General features: G+C 53.6%; 1 protein-coding gene across 1 annotated transcript in view; it reads left to right on the top strand.

Annotated features, from left to right (window-relative positions):
• Positions 1-333: 333 nt before the first annotated feature.
• LOC119157333 (Krueppel-like factor 5) overlaps positions 334-19,664 on the top strand; it is a 29,523-nt gene continuing 10,192 nt past the window's right edge. The window contains exons 1-3 of the mRNA XM_037408170.1: positions 334-504; positions 15,493-15,540; positions 18,523-19,426. Of these exons, the coding sequence (XP_037264067.1) occupies positions 340-504; positions 15,493-15,540; positions 18,523-19,426 (1,117 nt within the window). The 5' untranslated portion in view covers positions 334-339. The remainder of the gene's footprint in view (positions 505-15,492; positions 15,541-18,522; positions 19,427-19,664) is intronic.

The raw sequence follows: 19,664 nt of genomic DNA, 5'->3' as shown, positions 1-19,664 counted from the left end.
CGCTCCCAGCAGCTTTTATCTGCCGGTGGCCGGTGGAGCTGCCGGTGGGGCCGCCGGCGGGAGCCTGATTGGCTCGGCACGGCCTCGCCGCGGCTCCCGGGCTGGCGTTCCTCCTCCCGCAGCCCAGGTAAAGCCTTCCCGTGACCCGACACCTGGCCTCCCAGGATTAGCAACTCGCTCCAGCTCGCCTCTGCCTTCAGGTTTTTTTTATTTTTCCCTTTCCCCTCCCCTTCCTTTTTTTTTTTCCTCACTTTTCCCCCCCACCTCCTTTTTAAAGTATTATTTTAAAATAAGATTTGTTTTCCCCCTGGGGAAGTGGGCACGAGGGGTGCGGGAGGAATGAGCAGCGGGCTGGTGCTGCGCACCCCGCTCCCCGAGGACACCTCGGTGTTTACGCCGCTGAAGCCCGTCACCATGTCGGGGGAACACGGCGAAGACGCCCCCGTCTTTGAGGACATCAAACCCCCCAGCCGGCCCCTGGATAACCCACCCGACTTGGCGCAGGTAAGGCAGAGGCCGGCAGTTTGCTGTGGGGCAGTGGGAAGGGGCCAAGCTTCGCCCGCTCAGGTGCACGGAGGCTGCTAGTATTTGCGGGATTTAGACTTAATTCTGCTTTGTTTTTCCACTCTGCTAAAACACCTCCGTCGCTTTGTACGCTCGTGCTTCCCCCTCCGCCGGATTTTCTCTTGGGCGTGTTGGGTTTCATTTTTTTTTTTTTTTTTTTTCCTTCTCCTGCCTTTCTTCAAAACGCCTTGTTGCCCGTTTTGGAGGAGAGCCTGGGGTTTTTCTCACTCCCCAGAGCCGGGGCTTGATCCTGCTCCCCAGGGCCAGCAGGTGAGGGGGTGCCGAGGGACTCTGCGCCGGGCCGGCTCGCTGGGAGAGACGTGGGCAACGGGATCGCTGTGTCTGTGCGTGATGGTGGTGGTGGGGAAATGGGAGCTTATTTTCCATTTTATTTTATTATATTTATTTTTTTCTGCCGCCATGGTGGGTAAGGAATGCTCCTTGAAATTCCCCAGCGGCGTCCCCGCCGTGCACTGGAGATAAAGACCTGGATAAGCCACCTTGGGCTGTTGCTGCACGCCCACCCCTCTTGCATGCCCACCCCTGTCCTGGGCCATGGCAGAAGCACGTTCAAGCCCTGCTGCCTGTCACAGGCGAGGGGGCAAGGCTCCTCGATGGTGTTTTGGGTGATGGACCCCTCATCCCACCATGAAAAGCCTTCAGCTGCTCTTCCTGGTGGGAAAAGGGGTGAGCCAGGCTGGCCCCCATCCTGCTGCCAAGGTTTTGGCACCTTTTCCCCCCTGGAGAAATGGAGCGAGCTGGGCCGTGGGGTGCCCAGTGCTGCCAACGGCTAATGATTAACCCTGCGCCCCACGTCCCCAGCGCCATTTTGATCAAGGTGGGAGGGCGGCTCCGGCCCCTCGCTCCGCAGCCACCCCACAGGGATACCCTCGTCCCAGCTGCCGTTCCTCTGGGGACCGCTGGGAGGGCATCCCCATGGTGGGCAGCAACGATTCGGCACGGAGCAGGGGTTGGGGCTGCATATCTGCTGCCCGCTTTCCCTCTGCTGGCACCACCGATGCCCCAAGGGCCGGTTCTGGGGCTCTGCCCTTCAAAGGGAGGTGGCAAGATGAAGGTAGCGTCTCTGTTGCCGTATTTCCCTGGTGATCCAACATCCACAGGGGCTGTGAGCGGTGGCTGTGGGGCTCAGAATGGGGGGAGAGGGCCATGCAACCCTTCTACTCCTTCCCCTGTGGTGGTCCTGGCTCAGCGCCTCTCCCGTAATGCCGGGCTGCCAGAGCCCGTGCCCCTCCACACCGGGTTCGGGTGGGTTATCTGAAGTCGGAGGGTCAGGTGGTTGCTTTTCAGAAAGATGTGGGTTATCTCTGGGGCCCGTGCCCAGTGGGAAAGGGCGGCAGCTCCCTGTTTGGTCTGGGGGAAGGACGAGGTTTGCTTTCTCTCCCCCTTTGTAGCCCTGGCTGCTGGGTGGGATTAGGCAGCAGGGCTGGTGCTCGCCCCATGCCTCAGCCATGGACCCTGTGCCACCTCTTGTCCTCCTTGTGGGGATGCAGAGCCCACCTGCGGTCAGAAACACCTTCATTCCACCATGCCATCCTTGCTGCCCTTCAAAGGGAAGAGGGGTCCTTCACCCCGGTTTTGGGCCCTGGGGCAGTGCCAACCCACTGCCCACCCAGAGGTAGCTGAGGGTGGGCCTCAGGGTGGCCGATCAGAGATGTCCTCCCTTTGCCAATAAGAGCCCCGTGTCCCTTTACGGACGTATGGGGGATGGAGGCTGGAAAGCCGGCTGGAGCTGAGTACCAGCTCACCCACACTCTGTGGCTCAGCCCCCAGCAGCTGCGCCGGGACTTCTTTGCAAACCCACCCAGGGTGAAGCGTTATGGGTGGCAAAACCCCGACAGCCCAGGGCTGGACCCCACATCTCCTGGGGAGGAGTTTTCCATACATTGGCCCCTTTTCTCTTAACGAATGCCAAAGGCTGTGGTCGCTGTAGAAGAGATGCTGAAGAAGCTGCCGTAGCTGGAGGGTGGAAAAGCTGGATGGCTGCACGTCTGGGAAACCCTTTGCTCCAGGAGGGTGTTTATCAGAGCAGTTTGACAAGACTTATGGAAAAGGCTGTGACCTGTCAGAGCTCCGGCACCGGCTATCGCCCACAGGGCATTTCCTGCTGCTCCAGCTCTCCTGACTGCTGTCTGCCTGATCTTGGGCAAAGAAAAGAGCAAACTCTTTATCTTGCTGGTTGCAAAGCCCCTCCTGCCCTCCCCAAATCACTTTTCAAACAAGAGTGGAAGGTGGCAGCTGTTTGCTGTCGAAAATTTTATTCAGTCTGAGTCAGGTGGAAGTAGTTCCTTTGTGGAGTTTATGATCAGTTTTTCCCTTTTCTCTGCCTTTCCAGCTGCCCTGCCCCAAATTAAAAAAAACACAACAAAACAAACACAAACAAAAAGAGAAAAAAGGAGAGGCTTGTGACAGAAAAGCACTTTTCCTTTCTGATTTGAGTCAGATCGGCCAGAAGCACAATTTTCCCCTTTAAATCCCAAGAGGCTGATGCTAGATGGAAAAACAATAATAAACAGAAGAAAAGCAATACAGCAAGGCATTTCTGGAAAGGAGGATTTGGTTCCTTTGCATGGTTGTCAGGGGGCTGGGGGGGCACCGGGGCTCATCTGCTCCCACCTTGTTGCCCTTTGCTCCAGGTCTGGTGAGCCAAAGCAGCTCCCGGGCACCTTGTTGTTACCTGAGGCTGGGGAACCCTCCTGGGACCATCTGCTGCTTGTCAGATGGGAGACTCTGTCCCTCTGGGCTGGGCTGGAGCTCATGGTAGATGAGCCACCCCACTGCCAAGTCCTGTGAGTCACCCCCTTGCTCCTGAAGCCACCCGTAGCTTTATGCCATGGTCTCCCTCGGGTGTGAGTGTGGTCCTCGGCCCGATCCCTGCCTTCTTGTGCGAGCTGCCCCTGGGCAGACAGCGGCGGGGATGGAAAGCGAGATGGTGAGAACAGACCTAGGTTTCCATGATCCTGGGGCTGTTTCTAAAGGAAGGTTGCCAGCATGGTCGGGAAGGAGATGGCATGGCCACTGCTCCCTTCCCAATATGCGCAGAACAGGAGCTGGCTCCTGGTGGGCTTTCCTGCAGTTGTGAGGAGCTCAAGGTGCTGGTGAGGTGGTGGAAGGGGCGGCCTGTGCTCACCTCCATGTTACAGTTAAGGGGTGGGGAGGAGAATGGGGGCTACTGAGAGTGTCAGCCCTGCCCTCGAGGGTTCAGGGAAGGCAGTGCCTGTCTTGATGGGTTGTGCCTGCCATGAATTCAGAGCTGCTGTCTGACGCTGGAGGGTCACTTGGGTTTGCAGCACCACTGGGTGAGGTCAGCACCTGGTGAAGAAGCTGCTAGGGAGGAGAGATGGAGTAAAGACCCCGGTTTAACCCATTGCCTACCTGTATCAGGAGCCCCATGGGCAGTTGTGTCAGGCCGGTGAGCACCCAGTGGGGACAGAGGCTGTCATGGGTGGTGAGGAAGATCCTGGTGAGTGTGGCTGGGGGTAGCCCCAGGCCAGCTTGTCCTTTCTTGCCTTGCTTTCCTTGGGTGGGCTATGCTGCTGCAAGCTGAAAAACAGCAGTGAAAGTCTCCCCTTGTGTCCTCTAAGCCCAGTTCCTACCCCACGGGCAGTTTCTCACCACTGTGCTTGGCACAACTCCCTTCTGCCCTGCCCGAGGGCTGGGTGGGGGGCTTGCATAGCAAGAAAACAGCTCCAGCATCTGGGAGGTGCTGGAACAGATGAGATGGTATCAGGATGGTGCTGTTCCCCCAAGAGCTTTTCCTGGCACTTTGGATTCTCAGTACTATGAACAGCCATTCCCAGACCCTTTCATTGGGGTGGATGTAGGTGCTGTGACGTTTCTCTAACTTTATTCTGGCAGGGATTTTCCTCCCAGTGTCACAGGAGAAGCTGGACCAAGCATTTTTCGGTACGCTTCAGCTTTCAGGGCAATGCAGGAGCTGTTTCAATCCTGCTCTGTCCCTGCAGGGCCCTGTGTCCTGCATCTCATTGGTCTGAGCCCCTCTGGCCACATCCTCGTCATGACTGTGGCTGTGCTGGGCTGACGACTGGGTGGTGGCTTTCTCTTGGACCAGGAATGGGTTTCTTGCTCCCCAGTGGTCCAGCATCTTGACGGCCCAGCTGGAACCAGGGTGATGGCTCTGGCTCGTACAGATGTGGTTTGCATCAGGGCCAGGAAGGAGTCCTGCTCCACTTTATTTATTACTAGAGATGCAGAAGTCCACAGCACAGCTGTCAAGGAGTGATTGATTTCCTTGGGCTGTCAGGAGTTGCATGCAATGAATTAATTCAGCTTTTCTGCTGGGAAAGGGTAGATGGTAGCTTTGGAGTTTTGCTCTTGGCCTATAATGAGATGTTGACAGCTCATTGTGGCTGGGGGTAGCTGAGCCTGGGCATCTTTCTGGAGTTTAATGTCACTCCTTGGATGCTTGGAGGGGACTGAAAATATTGTGTTCTCTCCTGGGGTCCTTGTGTGCCCAGCACGCTCAGGAGAAGAAGGTCACAGAATTACAGAGTGGTGGGGGTTGGAAGGGACCTCTGGAGATCACACAGTCCAGCCCCCTGATAAAGCAGGTTCACCCAGAGCAGGTTGCACAGAATCGCGTCCAGGCAGGTTGTGAATGTCTCCAGAGACAAAGACCCCATAGCCTCTCCGGGCAGCCTGTGCCCATGCTCTGTCACGCTGCTGAACCTGGCCCACAGACACGAGCCCAGTAGGGTAGTGCCAGTTTTTAAGGTTGTGCCCGTGTTTGAGGACAGGCTTTGAGCTCATGGTGTTGCAATGTGAAGGTATTCCCTTCTCTCTGCTGGATCGTGACGATGCAAGGGAACCGCGCAGGCTTTGCACTGCCACGTGTCAGGCAAGCCATGATTCACAACGCTGGCAGGAGCAGCTCCCATCCTTTACTCCACCAGCTGAGCAGGGAGCTGAGCTCAGGCCTCTGCCAGCATCCCCATTTACAGCTGTGCAAGGCATGGAGATGGAGCAGGCTGGCATGATCTGCTGAGGATTCAGTGGCTCGCTCCCTTCTTCTTCCTTCTGAGCTGCCCGGTCCATGTAATGTGCTTCTGTGGGCAGTGTGAAGTCATGGTTCTTCACTCCCCCTTGCATGGCTGGGATGTTCTGCCCTCTGGGATCCTCCTGGCTTTGCAGAAGGGTTCAAAAATGTCCTTGTGTTCTGCGGAATTGTGCAAAATTAATTTTCAAAGGGTGCCAGCACCCTGTGCAGGCTCGAGAGGTGTGCAGGACAAGACTGGGGATACAGAGAAGTCAAGTTAAAGGCTGGGCAAGGAGGAACAGGCTCACTTGATCATTCTCAGCAGAAGCCAAGATGGTGGGTTGGCAGTTGGTGTGGCTGAGCGCTGTGTGGCCTCTGGCTAGAGGGATCCTGGGAGGGAAGGATCCTCTGGGGCTGTTTTGCTTTGGGATCAGCTGAAGCCTGATGCCTTCAGGACCAGCCCGCAGATTTGCAAGTCAGATGGGCTTTCTGTCTGGCAGGTGTCTGCATGGCCAAGGGAAATTAAACTAGAAGCTCCAGAAAGGATGAATGTGTTCCTCTGCTCTTGCAGGAAGACCCTCAGGGAGAGCGCGCAGGCAGGATGCCCATCCGCCGCAGCCGTGTCGGGGTGGTGGGTCTCATTGCAGATCAGATCCTGTTGTGGGAGTGGGTCCAAAGTCAGTGCGGAGCTCAGCAGGCTTTGGACAAAACCGGTTACCGGTGAGCCAGAGACTGGGAAATCTGGGGGATCTCAGCCACCATGTTTGTTTTTTCATTATTCTTAATCCCCCAAACCCACAGACTTCCCCATGTGTGTGTGGGTTCGCACGCAAGCGTTGCTGGAAGCAGACAAGGTGTAGGATGAAACTGCTTGGCCGAACTTTGAGCTCGCTGGTGCACAATGGCTTTGTCCAGGTGGTACAAAGGCTGATTGTTCTGCTTGGGGGAAGTTTGGCTCAGCAAGGTGGGGAGCGAGAGAAAGGGACAGTGCCGAGAAAGAAAGATTACAGGAGTGCTGTTCCTTGTCCTCCTGTGCAGCCCTCGCTGGAACCTAGTTTCCACTTGCCAACATGGGAGAGGTTGCAAACTAGCTAGAAAAGCATGTTTTGGGGTGGCGGGTTTTTGTTTGGTTTGGTTGGTTTTTTTTGAACACTGAAAACGCAAGTATTTAAGGGAGGAAATGAGCAGGGGACTCCGACTCCATAGTAAATGCAACGGATTTCCCTTTATCGCTCTTCCTGAATGGTGTGTGGGAAGCAAACACAGTCATCTGAAATTACTCACGAAGGTCTAGGGTAATGCATTTCTGGCCGGTGCATCATCCACTGTGAATTTTCCCCTCTCAAACCTGTTTGGTCAGCTACCGACGCTATTTTGTTCTCGTTCCCTGGTCCAGTGAGTTCTTTTATCTAACCCATCCACTGCAAATAATCACACTTACCACCGTCTTGTTAGCTGAGCCCCTTGATTAGAATATTTGCTCTTCTTGTGCTCCATTGGTGAGTTACATGAGTCACAGGGTACAGTTGGTGCTCAGGGATTGGAGAATTAATGTTTACAATTCAGATGTTCTCAGAACTTGAGCTAGCATGAAAACTCTCAAAAAAACCCCATGGGCTGTTTACCACATCAAAGAGGTTCAGCCCCTTTCAAGCTCAGATTGAAACTCAAACAAAGAATCTTTCATTAAGTTCAGAAATGCTTGGAGAATTCTTTGAAAATTATTATTTTTTAATTTTTTTTAATGTGATAAGAACCTTCGAGTTTCTACTGAGGATAGGATTTGCAAGTACTAAAATGCATTTAATGACCTAACTCTTTGTAGTATTTCCAGTACAAGTAGGAGGAGAGAATGGCGAGAACTGGTCCCAGTATAGCTGGTCTGAAAACACTGGTACTTATCACTTGCAGGAGAAAATAATATTATCCATCCGTTATCACTTCTGTCACGTCTAAGGCAATTTAGTGAATGTGAACCCATCCTGGAGAGGGCAGAGATATGCGGGTACCTACTCACCAGTGAATCCAGCCCATCATTTTAATGCTGCCAGTACAACATTTATCATTTTGCTGCTCCTCAAGGACAGTTCAGGGAGCTGAATGCAGGGGTGGCTGAATATATTCAAATGAAAATCCTTCCCACAATGAATAGGAGGTTTGATGGTGTTCTCTAAAATGTGGAAATGACCCAGGTTTGTTAAATTGAATGGAAAACCTGGGGCATCTCCCCTTCCCAACTGATCATTCAAAACACTGTTGTTTTTTGGGACCTAACATTTCATTTTGAGCAACTTTCAGTATTTGGTGTTATTGTGGTTCTGCGTCATGCTTTTGGGAGAGCTCAGAACAATTAGCTTGGCTGACTGACTTCACCTCTGGAACACGACAAGTGTCACAGCCCTCGTGTTTCCCAGGGGCTGGCAAACCCCAGGCTCCAAAATTCTCTGGCTGGAGCTTTGCCAGGGCTTGGTGCCTTCTCCACAGGAACTGTCAATTGCCTTTATTGGCCTCTGCCATAATCGGTCTCCTTTAATTAACGGCAATTGGCAATTCATTTATATACAGTGAAAATGTGGAAAGAGGGAGTTTAAACTGAATGGATCTTGAGGAAACTCTTTGAGGCTTTCTGCTCTCAGGCTGACAGAAGGACCCTCCCGGCAGCACAGGTGCTAGGGAATGCATGGGGTAGCATCACAGCAGAAGGGGCTGCACCAGGCGGACCTGCTCCGATGCCCCGCTCCGTCCCTGATACTGGCAGTATCTTCTTGGCCTCATACCGTGCTAGGTGCTGTGCAAGCTTGGAATAAAGGAGCTGGCTCAAAACCCTACTCGTTCAAACACAATGTTTTCACCTGCCTTAGGGTTTGTTTTGTTTTGTTCTGCTAACTGGTTTGGTGAGACAGTCGAGGGCCACAAGGACGGTGGGATTTGCTGTCCGCACGTGAAACCTGACCTTGCTTTTCCCGGTCGTGCATGGGGTATTGGGTCTGCCTTGCACCTCGTACTGGGAAGAACAGGCTTTTTGGTCTGTTTTATGGCGTGCTGAATGCCAGGAGGACTTCACAAGCCCCAGCAAGCAGCGGATGACTCACTCTGCCTTTGTCAGACCCTGCCCAGGGAATGTGCTGCTTTTCTTCTGATCAGAGGCGGTGAGGTGACGAGTGTAAGCTTTTAGATGGTTTGAATGAGGCAGAATGAATCCCACCCATCACCCAGCTGGGGAGGCTCCCTGTGAGCTCTAACAGCCTCTCCCATGTCACGCTTGGTTCAGGACTTGTGGCACGGATGTGTAACCAGAGGAGAGCCAGAAGACTCAAGGACAAACAAGCCCAGAGTCCTACGGCCATGGCAACGCTAGGAACAGCTGGATAAATTGGTCCAGGTTATCCTGGGGAGGAATGGTGACATCTGAGAGCCTCCGTCTTCTCAGATTCAGGGGAAGGGGTGAGCTGGAGCAGATGCTGCAGCCGAGGAGAAGTGGAGCTGCAGGTGGGCCTGTTTCTAGTTGGTGGTACCAGCAGGGGCTGCACGGCTAGCCAAATTCAACTGTTGATTGTATGTATGCACAACCCAGGGAACGCTTGAGTTCCTGCATGGTTTGGTGGGGGCTGTGGTAGCTCCAAGCCTCTTGATCTTGCAGGAGTTGAAAGAACATTGGATCATTTCATCTTTCTAGAAAAAACATCCAAATCGCTGTACCAGCTCATGCCAGAAGTCCACCCAGATCAGCCTCCTGCCTCCGACAGTGGGTGCACATTTGGCTTGACAGAAAACCTCCAGTTGGCTTTGATGGGCTTGACCCCAGCCTTTGCCGAGCAAGAGCAGCTCAGAAATAGAAAGCTGTGTAGGAAGACCTGACTCCTTTAAGTCCTCATGTCTTCCTCTCCCACACTTTGAGAGCTTCCCTCCTGCCAGGGCAGAGTGGGGAGCAATGGGTGAGGAGAGGCTGCTGTCCCCGTTTCCCCACCTGCCTTCGGGCTCCATCCAGTGCCGAGGTTGGGCTTGTAGGGGAAACCAGTGCGGAGCTACTCTAATATCAAACTGGGACCCCCCACCCTCATCTGGACCTGCCTGAGGCTGGATGGGCAGAATGGCCCCTGTGTTCAGTGAGGCCTGGAGATAGTAGGCTGGGCCAGGGCTTTCTCCAAGCTCCATGTCTCCAAGGTCTACCCTGCTAGTTATTTTTCAGTCCATTTATGGCTTTATTTTTATAAAGGTTTCTGCTTGCTTTCTTAAAGCCCACCGGAACCTGGCTGTTCCAAACTGCTCTTCTTCCAGGCACTTGACCTTGGAGTTGGATGAGGGTGTTTTTCCTGGTTTCTTTGGCCTTTGGGATTGCTGACTGTAGTGGCATGATTTCTGTGATAAATAACCAAGGTAGATTGCCTTTGAGTGAGCCTTTATCAGTTGTCCGAGGAAAGGAATAGCAAACAGAGTCAGCAAGTCTGCTGGAAATGTTGCTGCCTACTGGCTGAGCCAGAAGGCCAGCCAGGCTCCCAGCTGGCCACATCTGCCTTGATCGTGGCTTTAGGTCTCAAGGAAATTCTGTGTTTCTGAGAGGTGACAATTACCTTGGGTAGTTCAAACACAAGGGCAGAAAAGAGTAGAGCAACAACCCTTCAGAGCAGTGTGGCTCAGCTCCTGGGCCACCTGCGAGCTCCAGGCAGAAACCTGGAGAAAGGGTGTATCTTTGTCCTGCTCCAGGAGCTGCTTTTGTAGGTGGAAAGGTGTGACAGCTTCAAGATGGAAAGCTGCTGGGATAGATCGCCTCTGGTGGTCTTCCTCACTCCAGAGACTTCCAAGACTCCAGAGAGAGCTTGCACAGAGACTTCTGTGTAGATGCCCACTTCCCAGGTGGCCAAAGCTAGTGATGATGACTCTTGCCCCTGCCTGTGATGCAGACACAGCTGAATGCTCTGAGAGCAGCACTAGTTTCTTGGCATTGCTCCCAAGCTCTTTAAGACAGAGCAAGGAGAGGAGTCCATCCTGGGCCTTCTGCAGCCCAGCACCCACCTGCGTAAGCACAGAGTTTGGCCCTGCTGCCTGCAACGGTGCCTTGTTATTTACAGCAGTTAAATATTTGGCCCTGTGTGTACTTGAAAGGAAGAGTCCTGGGGGTTTCTTTGCTAATCCCGTTTTGCAGAGAGTTCCAGAAGACTTGAGGAACAAACAGAAAATAACGTCGATCGAGGTCAGTATCAAACCCAAATGATCAGAGAAACAAATATTTACTCAGGTCAATATTTAACTAGGAGACAATAAATGCTGATATTGAACCAAATCTGTATATAAATATGGTCTATTTATAATGTGTGCCTTTAAAGGGGTACTGCCAGGTACTTGCCATGGGGTTTGATTGATGATTATCCTCCCCATTGTTTGCTGATTCCCTTGGAGGCTGGAGTTTCATGCAGGTGCGTGTATGAGAAAGCAGGTTGTACTGCGTAATCCCAGCACCCTGACAGGAGGCACAACCGTTGTCCCGCACATGCCTGTGCTCGGGGAGGGTTCCTTGCCCCGAGGTGGGGGGCTCCTGCCGTTCCCCTGTCCCTTGAACCCCCACGCCCCAGGGTTGTGCTGCTGGCTGACCTTCCCTGCATGAAGCTGGCTATTTTCTTGCACCCCTTTCCTGAAAGCTCTTTGCATCTCCAAGCAGCACAGCATTGCAGCTGGGGCTGGCTGTGAGCGAGAGCCTGAGACCCAGCTGGGGAAGGGGAGAAGTGGGCTTGATGCCTCCCGGCACTGCAGAGCAGGATACGGGGGCTGCGGCCAGGCAGGGGCTAGCGCAGGGCTCAAGGCTGCCAAGAACTGGAGAAACTCCTCTCCTGTCCTGAGCCCTTTCCCCCGCAGCCACTCCCTCTGCCAACTTTACAAGCTCGTTGCCTGTTTAGCAAACATTGATTTCTCTCCTTGTTCTCTGCTGCTGCCTGTGTGGTGACAACATCTGATGTTTCTATGGCGGTTTGCTATTTATCAACTTCAGATTAGAAAGTGTTTAATCATGGGAAAGACACGTCCCACCTCCTGCCTTGACAGCCTGCAGTGCCTAGCACTCTTCTAACGATGCTCGTGGTGAATCACTGGCAAAATGGCATGGTTGGCTCAAGCACCATTTTTTTCTGTTTCCTCCCAAGAAATGTTTGTCTTGAACTCTACGTGTACTGATCCATGTCCTGATAATGCCTCCCCCTGCCTTTGACAATATCTGAAAGAGAGATAGAGGTCTCCAAAGCAGGAGGTTCCTGTAGGATTTATGAAAATTGGCAGATGGTAGAGGGGGAAGACTCATGTCAATGCCTATTAGCCATGGGAGAAGCCACTCTGGAGGAAGCTGGGGGAAGCAGGGCTTCATCATCTGCTTTCTTCGTAGAGCAACTGGCTCAGTTTTTACTGATCTCACCATGCTGGGTGCTTTTCAACACACAGCTCTCCGAGGCTGCTGAGGTTTGCCCTCAGCAAGTTGCCCTCCAGGGGATTTTGGTCACCAAGTCCCTGTTCAGATGTGCCAGTGCTGAGTGTAACATGGTCCTGCTGGTCCAGTAACACAAACTGGTGTCCAGTGGCCTTGTCTGGAGTGGATATAGTGCTTATTCTAACCTTTCCCTGATTAGGTTTTTTTTGTTTGGCTTTCTTTTCTATGGCAAGTTGAAAAGACCCTCCTCCATAGTCAGAAATAGGTACTATGACTTTGAGGGGAAAACACCGCAGGAGTTCAGTGCTTTTATTGTATGACAGACTATTCAATGGGACAGCATCTTATTGGCTTTCCCTTCCTGGCCAAACCAAAGATCCCAGTTTGGACTAAACTACAGAAGTTTTGTTGATGTCTGCTTTGCCTGTATTTCTGCTTTGCTCACTTTTAAGCTACTGATGTATGACTCCTGTGATGGCTGCTGGAGCCCTTGTTGATGCAGTTAGTGGAGTCTCCAGACCTTGAATCTCACCCTTGTCTCCGGTGATTGCAATGATGGCATTGCTAGTGAGTACAGGGGAAACCTGGTCGCTGAACCCACTGAAGATCCAGTGGCTCTTCAGCTAGAAGGTCCCGGAGGCTTTCTGCATCAAGGCATGGCGGGTATCTCTTGTGGTATTGAGATAAACTGAGCTCCCTGGCTACGTGGTAAGTTCAGTCCTCTGCAAAAAAGCAAGAAAATGGTTAATCACCTGCCTGTGGCTGTCAGACAGGGTGGAAGGGATGGGCTGATTGTTCCAGGTCATTGCTGTCTTGTGTGAGCCCACCACAGTGTCCTCAGCTGCCCTCTCAAGAGCTGCCCCAGACAGGGCTGCAGCCTGCTGCCAGGACCTGCCTGGGGCTGGCCCAGGAGCCTGCAGAAACCCTGTGTCCGTAGGGCTTCCTCCCGGCGGGGCCCGCTTTGCTCTCAATCGCTTCTTTTGTATTTGTGCTGCTTACCATGGCAGGTCTTGAATGCAGACTGCTGGAAATGTAGAGCATTTTGTTGGTCTCCTGGTGTAGCTGATCTCAACATGAGGGATCCAGTGGCTGGACCACCACTTGCAGGATCAAGCATTACCTGCAAAGGAGCTTATCTGAAGTATATGGGTGCTTCTGAAGCTGTTTATTCCAGTTGGTGGGAGTGACGGGACATAGCTTTCAACCCCAATGCCCTTGTAGCTCTGACCTGGCAATTTCATATTTAAGCATCTCATGCTTCCAGGCATGAAGACCACATGGAGAACAGTGGCTCTCCAGGGATGGCAGCTGTCAGCATCCCCAGCCTGTTTGGCATCCGTCCTTTCAAGGCCATGTGGCTCTGTGGTCTATCATGGCCTTGCAAGGAACATCCTCCATTTAGATGCAACTTCCAGAAATACGAACACCTCAAGTATGGGAAATCTGAGCCCACTGAGTTGGTTTTGCTGGTTTTCTGTGAGCAAGAGGGAAACCTGTACTGGTTTCTAGCCCTTGCTGGTCTGACTGACCAGCCTGACAATATGTGCATGACCCCAAACTGAGAGGGCGAGAAAAGGCTTTACTGCAGTCTTGTTGAACAAAATAAATGGTAGAGGTTAGGGTGATAGCTAGTGGTTGTGGAGGAGAAAATGGGCCAACTGGAAGCGAGCAGAAGGATGTGGAATGAGAATGGGGCACAGGCTGACGCTGAACCCACAGAAAGCAGATAATTACTGTTTTGGGGTTTGGAGATAACTCTTCCCCTTTACTTGGTGCTGGAGTACTGTAGCCTATTTTGAGCACTGGCCTTGGAGAAAGAGTCCGAGTCTGGGTGAGAGATCTGAGAAGAGCCATCAGCCCTCTGTGGAAAGCTGGGGGGAACTGAGGCAGGAGAGGAGAGGTGTGCAGGATGTTTGCAAGCACGCTGTAGTGGTTGTGAGGAACGATAAAAGAGATTTAAATTCTGGCAGTCTTCCCACGTTGGAGATTGCGAAGCACAGGAATGGCCTAGCTGAAGGCCAACTGCCGAACAGGTCCCTGGGGACCCCACTGCCAGGGGTGGCTGGGCTGCCTGCTTCTGTGCCTGATGAGGTGGGATTCCCCCAAGTTTGTAGGAGCCTGTCAGTGGGGTGATGTTGAGAGTTTCACCTCTGAGGGGCTGGATCGAGCTTGTCGTGCTGCCACACATCTGCCGTGGTTCATCTGAGCCCAGGTTGTGTGGCTGAGGCTGTTCCTGGGGAAAGCTTCTCATACCCTTGCTCTTGCAGATGCTGTGACACAGGGAGCTTGTTAGATGTTGGGTAGAGGAGTTGTGCCTGAGGCCCTGGGCATGCAGCTGAGCACGGTGTCTCCTGGCTATCACAGCACCTTGTGGTGGGTGCCGGTTCCAGGTGGTGGGTGCCTGGGCTTGCCACAGCCCCAGGTCTGCACCAAGAAAACCCCCTGTACATGACTTGGGTGGGTGAATGTTGCGGGCTCAGTCCTTGACACCTGCTCTGGTGGTTTCCAGCCTGTTCCCAGGACACAGCATGAATGTTTCTGCCCACCCTATGGTAACCTTTGTGGATGGGAGCCCCATGGGAACTGCGAGAACTTATTGATTTGACTGGGCTAAGAAATCTCTGAAGGTCTTTGCGCCGTGCCTCAAAGCCTCCTCTGGAGAGCTCTGTGTTTCTCAGCTATCCCTTCTCTCCCCGTGAGAAGCCCAGAGTTCAGCAAACCTTGCAGCCAGGTCGAGCTCTGCCCGCATTCACCGAGAGGCCGTCCTCCTTGGGCAAGCTCCAAACACCACGGCAGATCCCGCTGTGCCTCTCGGTGGGGATTAAGACGTAAAACCAGAAACTGGCTCTGTGAGCCGGGGGCAAGTCCCGGCTCATCCCTGCAGTGGGCTGCTCCGTCCCTCCTCCCACCCCCCTGTGGGACAGGTGGTGTTAAACAGGAAAGGAAAACAAAAAAATAAAAGAAAAAAGTATCCCTGTCAATGAACAGAGTGGTGATGCTGAAGATGGGGTGCTGCTCCCACCTGAGGGCAGGAGGAAAATGAAGGCGATCCCTGCACAGGGTGGGCCAGCTGAGCCCTCGCCTGCTCCTCCTGTGGCCTCTGGGTCCCGTCATCCCACACAAAGCCTGGGGGTGGGCAGTGTCCCCCCCAGGCCGGGGCAGGGGGCTGGGGGGTCCTTCCAGGTGCCCTGGGGCAAGCATGGCTGCCGCAATGGCTCAGGGCTCTGCCCCCTCGCCGTGGGCCCTGCTGCCTGCTGGTGTGAGGCGGAGGCAGGGTGCTCTGGCCACGCGCTGCCAACCGGCGTGGGCAACGGTCCCCTGCCTCCATGTCAGGGAGCAGGGTGGGTGGCGGGGACCTGCCGCTGACAGCCAGAGGCCCTGGGGCTGTGAGGGGCTGGGGAGCCAGGGGGTGAGGCCCTCCATGGCCGGGGGGTGGTTGAGGAGGCTGGGGGGGCGGGGGGGGGGGGGCTGTCCCACTAACACAGCTCTGTCTGTCCCACAGCTGCACCCGATGAGGATGGAACAGCGGATGCCACCGCTCATTCTTGAGGTGAAGCACTTTTCTCATTCCTTCCTCCACATGCTTCTTCCCCCTTTGGTGAGAGGTACCGCTAAAGCCCCTGAAACACTGAGCCAGGATTCACCCGGCCCCAGTGCGGGCCCCCCAGATCCATGGGCAAGGACATGGCGGCACCCGGGCTGTGTTCCTCCCGCTTCTGGTGTCTCCACCTGTGCAAGCCAGCCCGCCCCCGGTCCAGCCATCTCCTTTGTGGCTTGTGTGTCTCCATTAACTGGCTCCAGAAAGGAGCCATGAGTGGCAGCCAGAGACACCTGCAATCGGGACACTCGAGCTGGATCCCACCCAGCCACGTCAGCACCGAGTCGTCCCGGTTGTGCTGTGCGTGGGCCTAGGAGCTGGTGTTGGATAGAGGACGGGCTGGGGTGCTCAGGGCGTTAGGTGCCAGCACCCTGCATGAGCAGTGCAGGTGGGGGCTAGGATTGCTGGGCATTTCTGGCCCACAAACACGCAAAGTGCTCCTCTGTCCCTCTTCAAAGGATGCTGGGCCCCTCGGCCCTGTAGGACCCGTGTTACCGCAGGCTGGGTGCCAGCGTGGGGGGCCCTCGCCTTCCCAGTCCTGTGTACCCCGGTGGGGCTGCAGCTGTGGACAGGGCTGGTGTCCTTCCCTGTCTGGTGCAAACACATTGCTTTCGCTCTGCTGACAAGTTGCCCCTTAACACCCCCCTTCCCCAGGACCCCGGGGCTGGTACGGCTGAGAAGTGGATTTATCAGGCTTTAGTGGAATGCTAGGAAGAAGACTTTGCTCTGCAGGTAAGGGTGGTTGTGAGAGAAAAGGAGGCTGGGAGACAGCGAAAGGGGGAAAGGCAGCGGACAGGGGGACTCTGGCTGAGAATGCAGGTTTTGGCTCAGGAATTAGGGCCCTCCATGCCTTTCTACATTTAATATACCTGCCTGGTTGCCTGCCGTACAAGGACCCACTGGAGTTGTGGAGGGGAGACCTTCCCTTGGGAACTGAAGGTGAGAAAGTTAAATGCCAGAGATAAGGGAAGTGTAGAAGTAAAAGGCATCCAACAACTTTCCCCTGCCCCCACTCCTGGCAAGTGGGTCACTTCATTGCTCAGGTATGTACGGCATTCCGAGTCTCTGGTACTGCCTAGAGCAAGCTGACTCCCAAGGGTAGCAGCAGTGTGCCAGCATGGGTGCGCAGGGTTCAGCTCCAAAGCTCCGGCTTGGTTCTCCCTCAGGCAGGAACCCAAGCTGGATGCTGCAGGGGGGGAGCAGAGAGATACATCAGGGTTTTGGATGAGCCTTCAAGGACTGAGTGGAGGGTCTCCGATTCTTCTCCCTGCTCCTGCTGATGCCTTAGCTTTAGGGTATGCCTGAGCACAGGTTTCCTCACTGGAGCGTGGTGGTGGGGGTTGCTGGGTTGCCTTGAGAAAAGGCGGTTAGATGAGGGTGTGACACAAAGTGAGCTTGTAGTGTCAACAGGTAGCTTCCTTGAATGAGGGCAGGTACTTTTCAGGGCCTGCACATATGGTGATGGGTGGGATTTACAGCACAGTGTGTACACACACACCAGTACAGCGAGCACAGCACAGAAAACACAGTCCCAGTGCAGCATGCTCAGTTCCAGTGCAGCGTAGCACTTCCAAGTCCAGCTTCTCCAAACTTCTACCTGTGTAAAAGAGGGTGTATTTGTGGCACGTACCTGTATTTGGGTGGAAGCCAGCTTACCCGTGCGTTGCCAGTGTGGCTTGCAGAGGTGCAAAGGCTCTTTGAATTAGCTGGAAGCGCAGGTGGTGTGTTTCGCTGGAAAGGGCAAGGAAATCTCTTGGATCCCGTCCAGCTTTGTTAAGAGCAACGAAGTTGCAGCAGGGATGACTTTGGCCCATTGCACTCCAGTGACATAGTTCAGAGCTGTAAAACCCTCGGCTCAAGCATGCAGGGTGTGGGATGAGATCAGCTTGCTCTCCTGAAGTGCGCTGTAGGCCCTGCCAGGGAAACCTGGTGATTTTGCCAACTCCTCTACATATGAATGAGTCTACAAGGGCTTTGCAATGAGCTTGACACATGGGTAACCACATAATTAAAGGCTGTTAGCTTTATAGAAGAGCATTAGCACTGGTATCCTTAACCACAGAGAGCAGAACTTGAGTCCTCAAATGCCACAGGATGAATTTCCTAGTGGATTGCTCTATCAGGTTGCTGAATGATTGAGCCTGGATCCAGTGGGATGCCACACCAGACATGAACCAGGAGGGTAAGAAACCTGGCAAGTGGTGGTTGTCTGAGCTAGAGGTCCTTTTAGCTTGGAGGACCCAGACGTGTAAAAACAGCTTTACAAATCTAGAACTAAACCAAAGGGCGGGTGAGGGCTGAGTCACTTTACCAAGACAGTGATAATATGCCTGGCAGTTTCCATTTTAGGCTCACAGTCCACTGAATTAGTGGCAACTTCACTGAGATTTCTGGGGCTACAGCCAGAAATTCTCAAGTAACTAAAGATACTGTCCTAGAATATTCTCGGCTAATTAAAAGTATTGCCCTAGAATAAGGTGCAGTACATCTCAGGCTGTTGAGTTTAAAGGAGATCAGAGTCACCATGTCTAAGGTGGGCTGCAGATCCAACACGCCCAATGTGTGAGGCTGACCGGAGCAGAGTTTCTGATTTCATCCCATTTCTAGTGTTAAATTCTCTTGTTTGTGTGACCAAAGCTCTGTACCTAAACCTTGTCTCTTCTTTATCAGGCTGTATTTCTCTCCTAACTGCATCCTCTGCCTAGCTTACCCTTTGTTACCAGTGCAGACAGGTAGGAGGAAGGTGGGACAAAGGACGGTGATTCACTCCTGGGGAGTCTGGCTGAGTCAGAGACTGAAGCTAAATCACTGCAGCCTGTGACTCTCGGCTCTCTGTTTCCTGCTAGCTGAAGCACTTGTTGAATGCTGGACTCCCACCACCAGTGTGTCAAGGGCACTCTTCACAAGTTCTCTTGTCTGTGTTTTTTGCCATAGGCACGGTCCGAAATGGATAAGTATCTTTCAAATGAGGTGCCACCCATCCCGATGATACCAGACAAGAAGTACCGCCGGGAGAGCGCCTCGGTGGTGGATGAGTACTTCTCCACAGAGAAGCCCACTTCCACGCCGTACAGCGTCAACATCAACGTGATTCTGCCAGACACGACACACTTGCGCACTGGACTTTACCGGCCACCCAAACCCATGACGCCATTCCCACAGATCAAAACAGAGCCTGGCACCAGCTTTGCCCAGCCCTGCTCTTCTGCCTCGGGCTCCACGCAGACCCTGCCCGACTTCACCAGTGTCTTCAGCATGCCCCAGTCAGTGGCAGTGAACAACATCTTCATCAAGCAGGAGATGCCCTCTGAGATCCCCTTATCCACCAATCCACAGCAATCCCAGCTTTACCAGATGCCTCTTGGCAACGGAAGCGCTGACATTACCACTCTGACATCTTCCTCCAACAGCACCACAGCCATCAACAGTCTCAGTGGCATTACCATGTCCACAGGTAACACCATGTCCAGTGTGGTCCACAGACCTGTCCAGCCAGGAGGGCCAGTTAAGCAGTACCCACATGTCTCCCAGGGACAGGGAAACTTCAACATCTCAGGGCAGTTCTACCCTGCTCCAGGGGTGAACCTCCCCCCTTCACCCCCCAACTCACAGCCTGGCAGCCCAGAAAATCAACCCGAGCTCATCAACACCATCTCTCCCCCACCATCCTATGAAGCCACTTTTGGACTGAAGCTAGTCCAGTCATCCCAGGTCCCTCCAGTCCCCAATGGCCTTGGGACCCTCTCCCAAGGGCACATCGTCATGCAGACCCCCAAATACAACAGACGCAACAACCCTGAGCTGGAGAAAAGGAGAATCCATCACTGCGATTACCCAGGTATGCTTATCATTGATGTATTGACTTGGCTTTGGCAGGGGTCTCTTCTTGACATGCTGAGGCTGGGGGCTGCCCTGGGCCTCTGCAGGAATTTAATCTGAAATCACTTTGTCTGCATGATGAAGGGAGCTATGGAGCTGGGTGGAGAGGCCCAGAGAAGTGGAGCTGCTACCACCACCAAGGGAGCAGAAGATGTCGATCCTGTCTGCACTAGCTGATGCCTTTTTTCTCCCCTTCC

The sequence above is a fragment of the Falco rusticolus genome, chromosome 14, assembly GCF_015220075.1.
Source record: "Falco rusticolus isolate bFalRus1 chromosome 14, bFalRus1.pri, whole genome shotgun sequence".
In the NCBI taxonomy this organism is placed as follows: domain Eukaryota; kingdom Metazoa; phylum Chordata; class Aves; order Falconiformes; family Falconidae; genus Falco; species Falco rusticolus.
The sequence above is the reverse complement of the archived record's forward strand: the minus strand, read 5'-3'. Positions and strand labels throughout refer to the sequence as shown.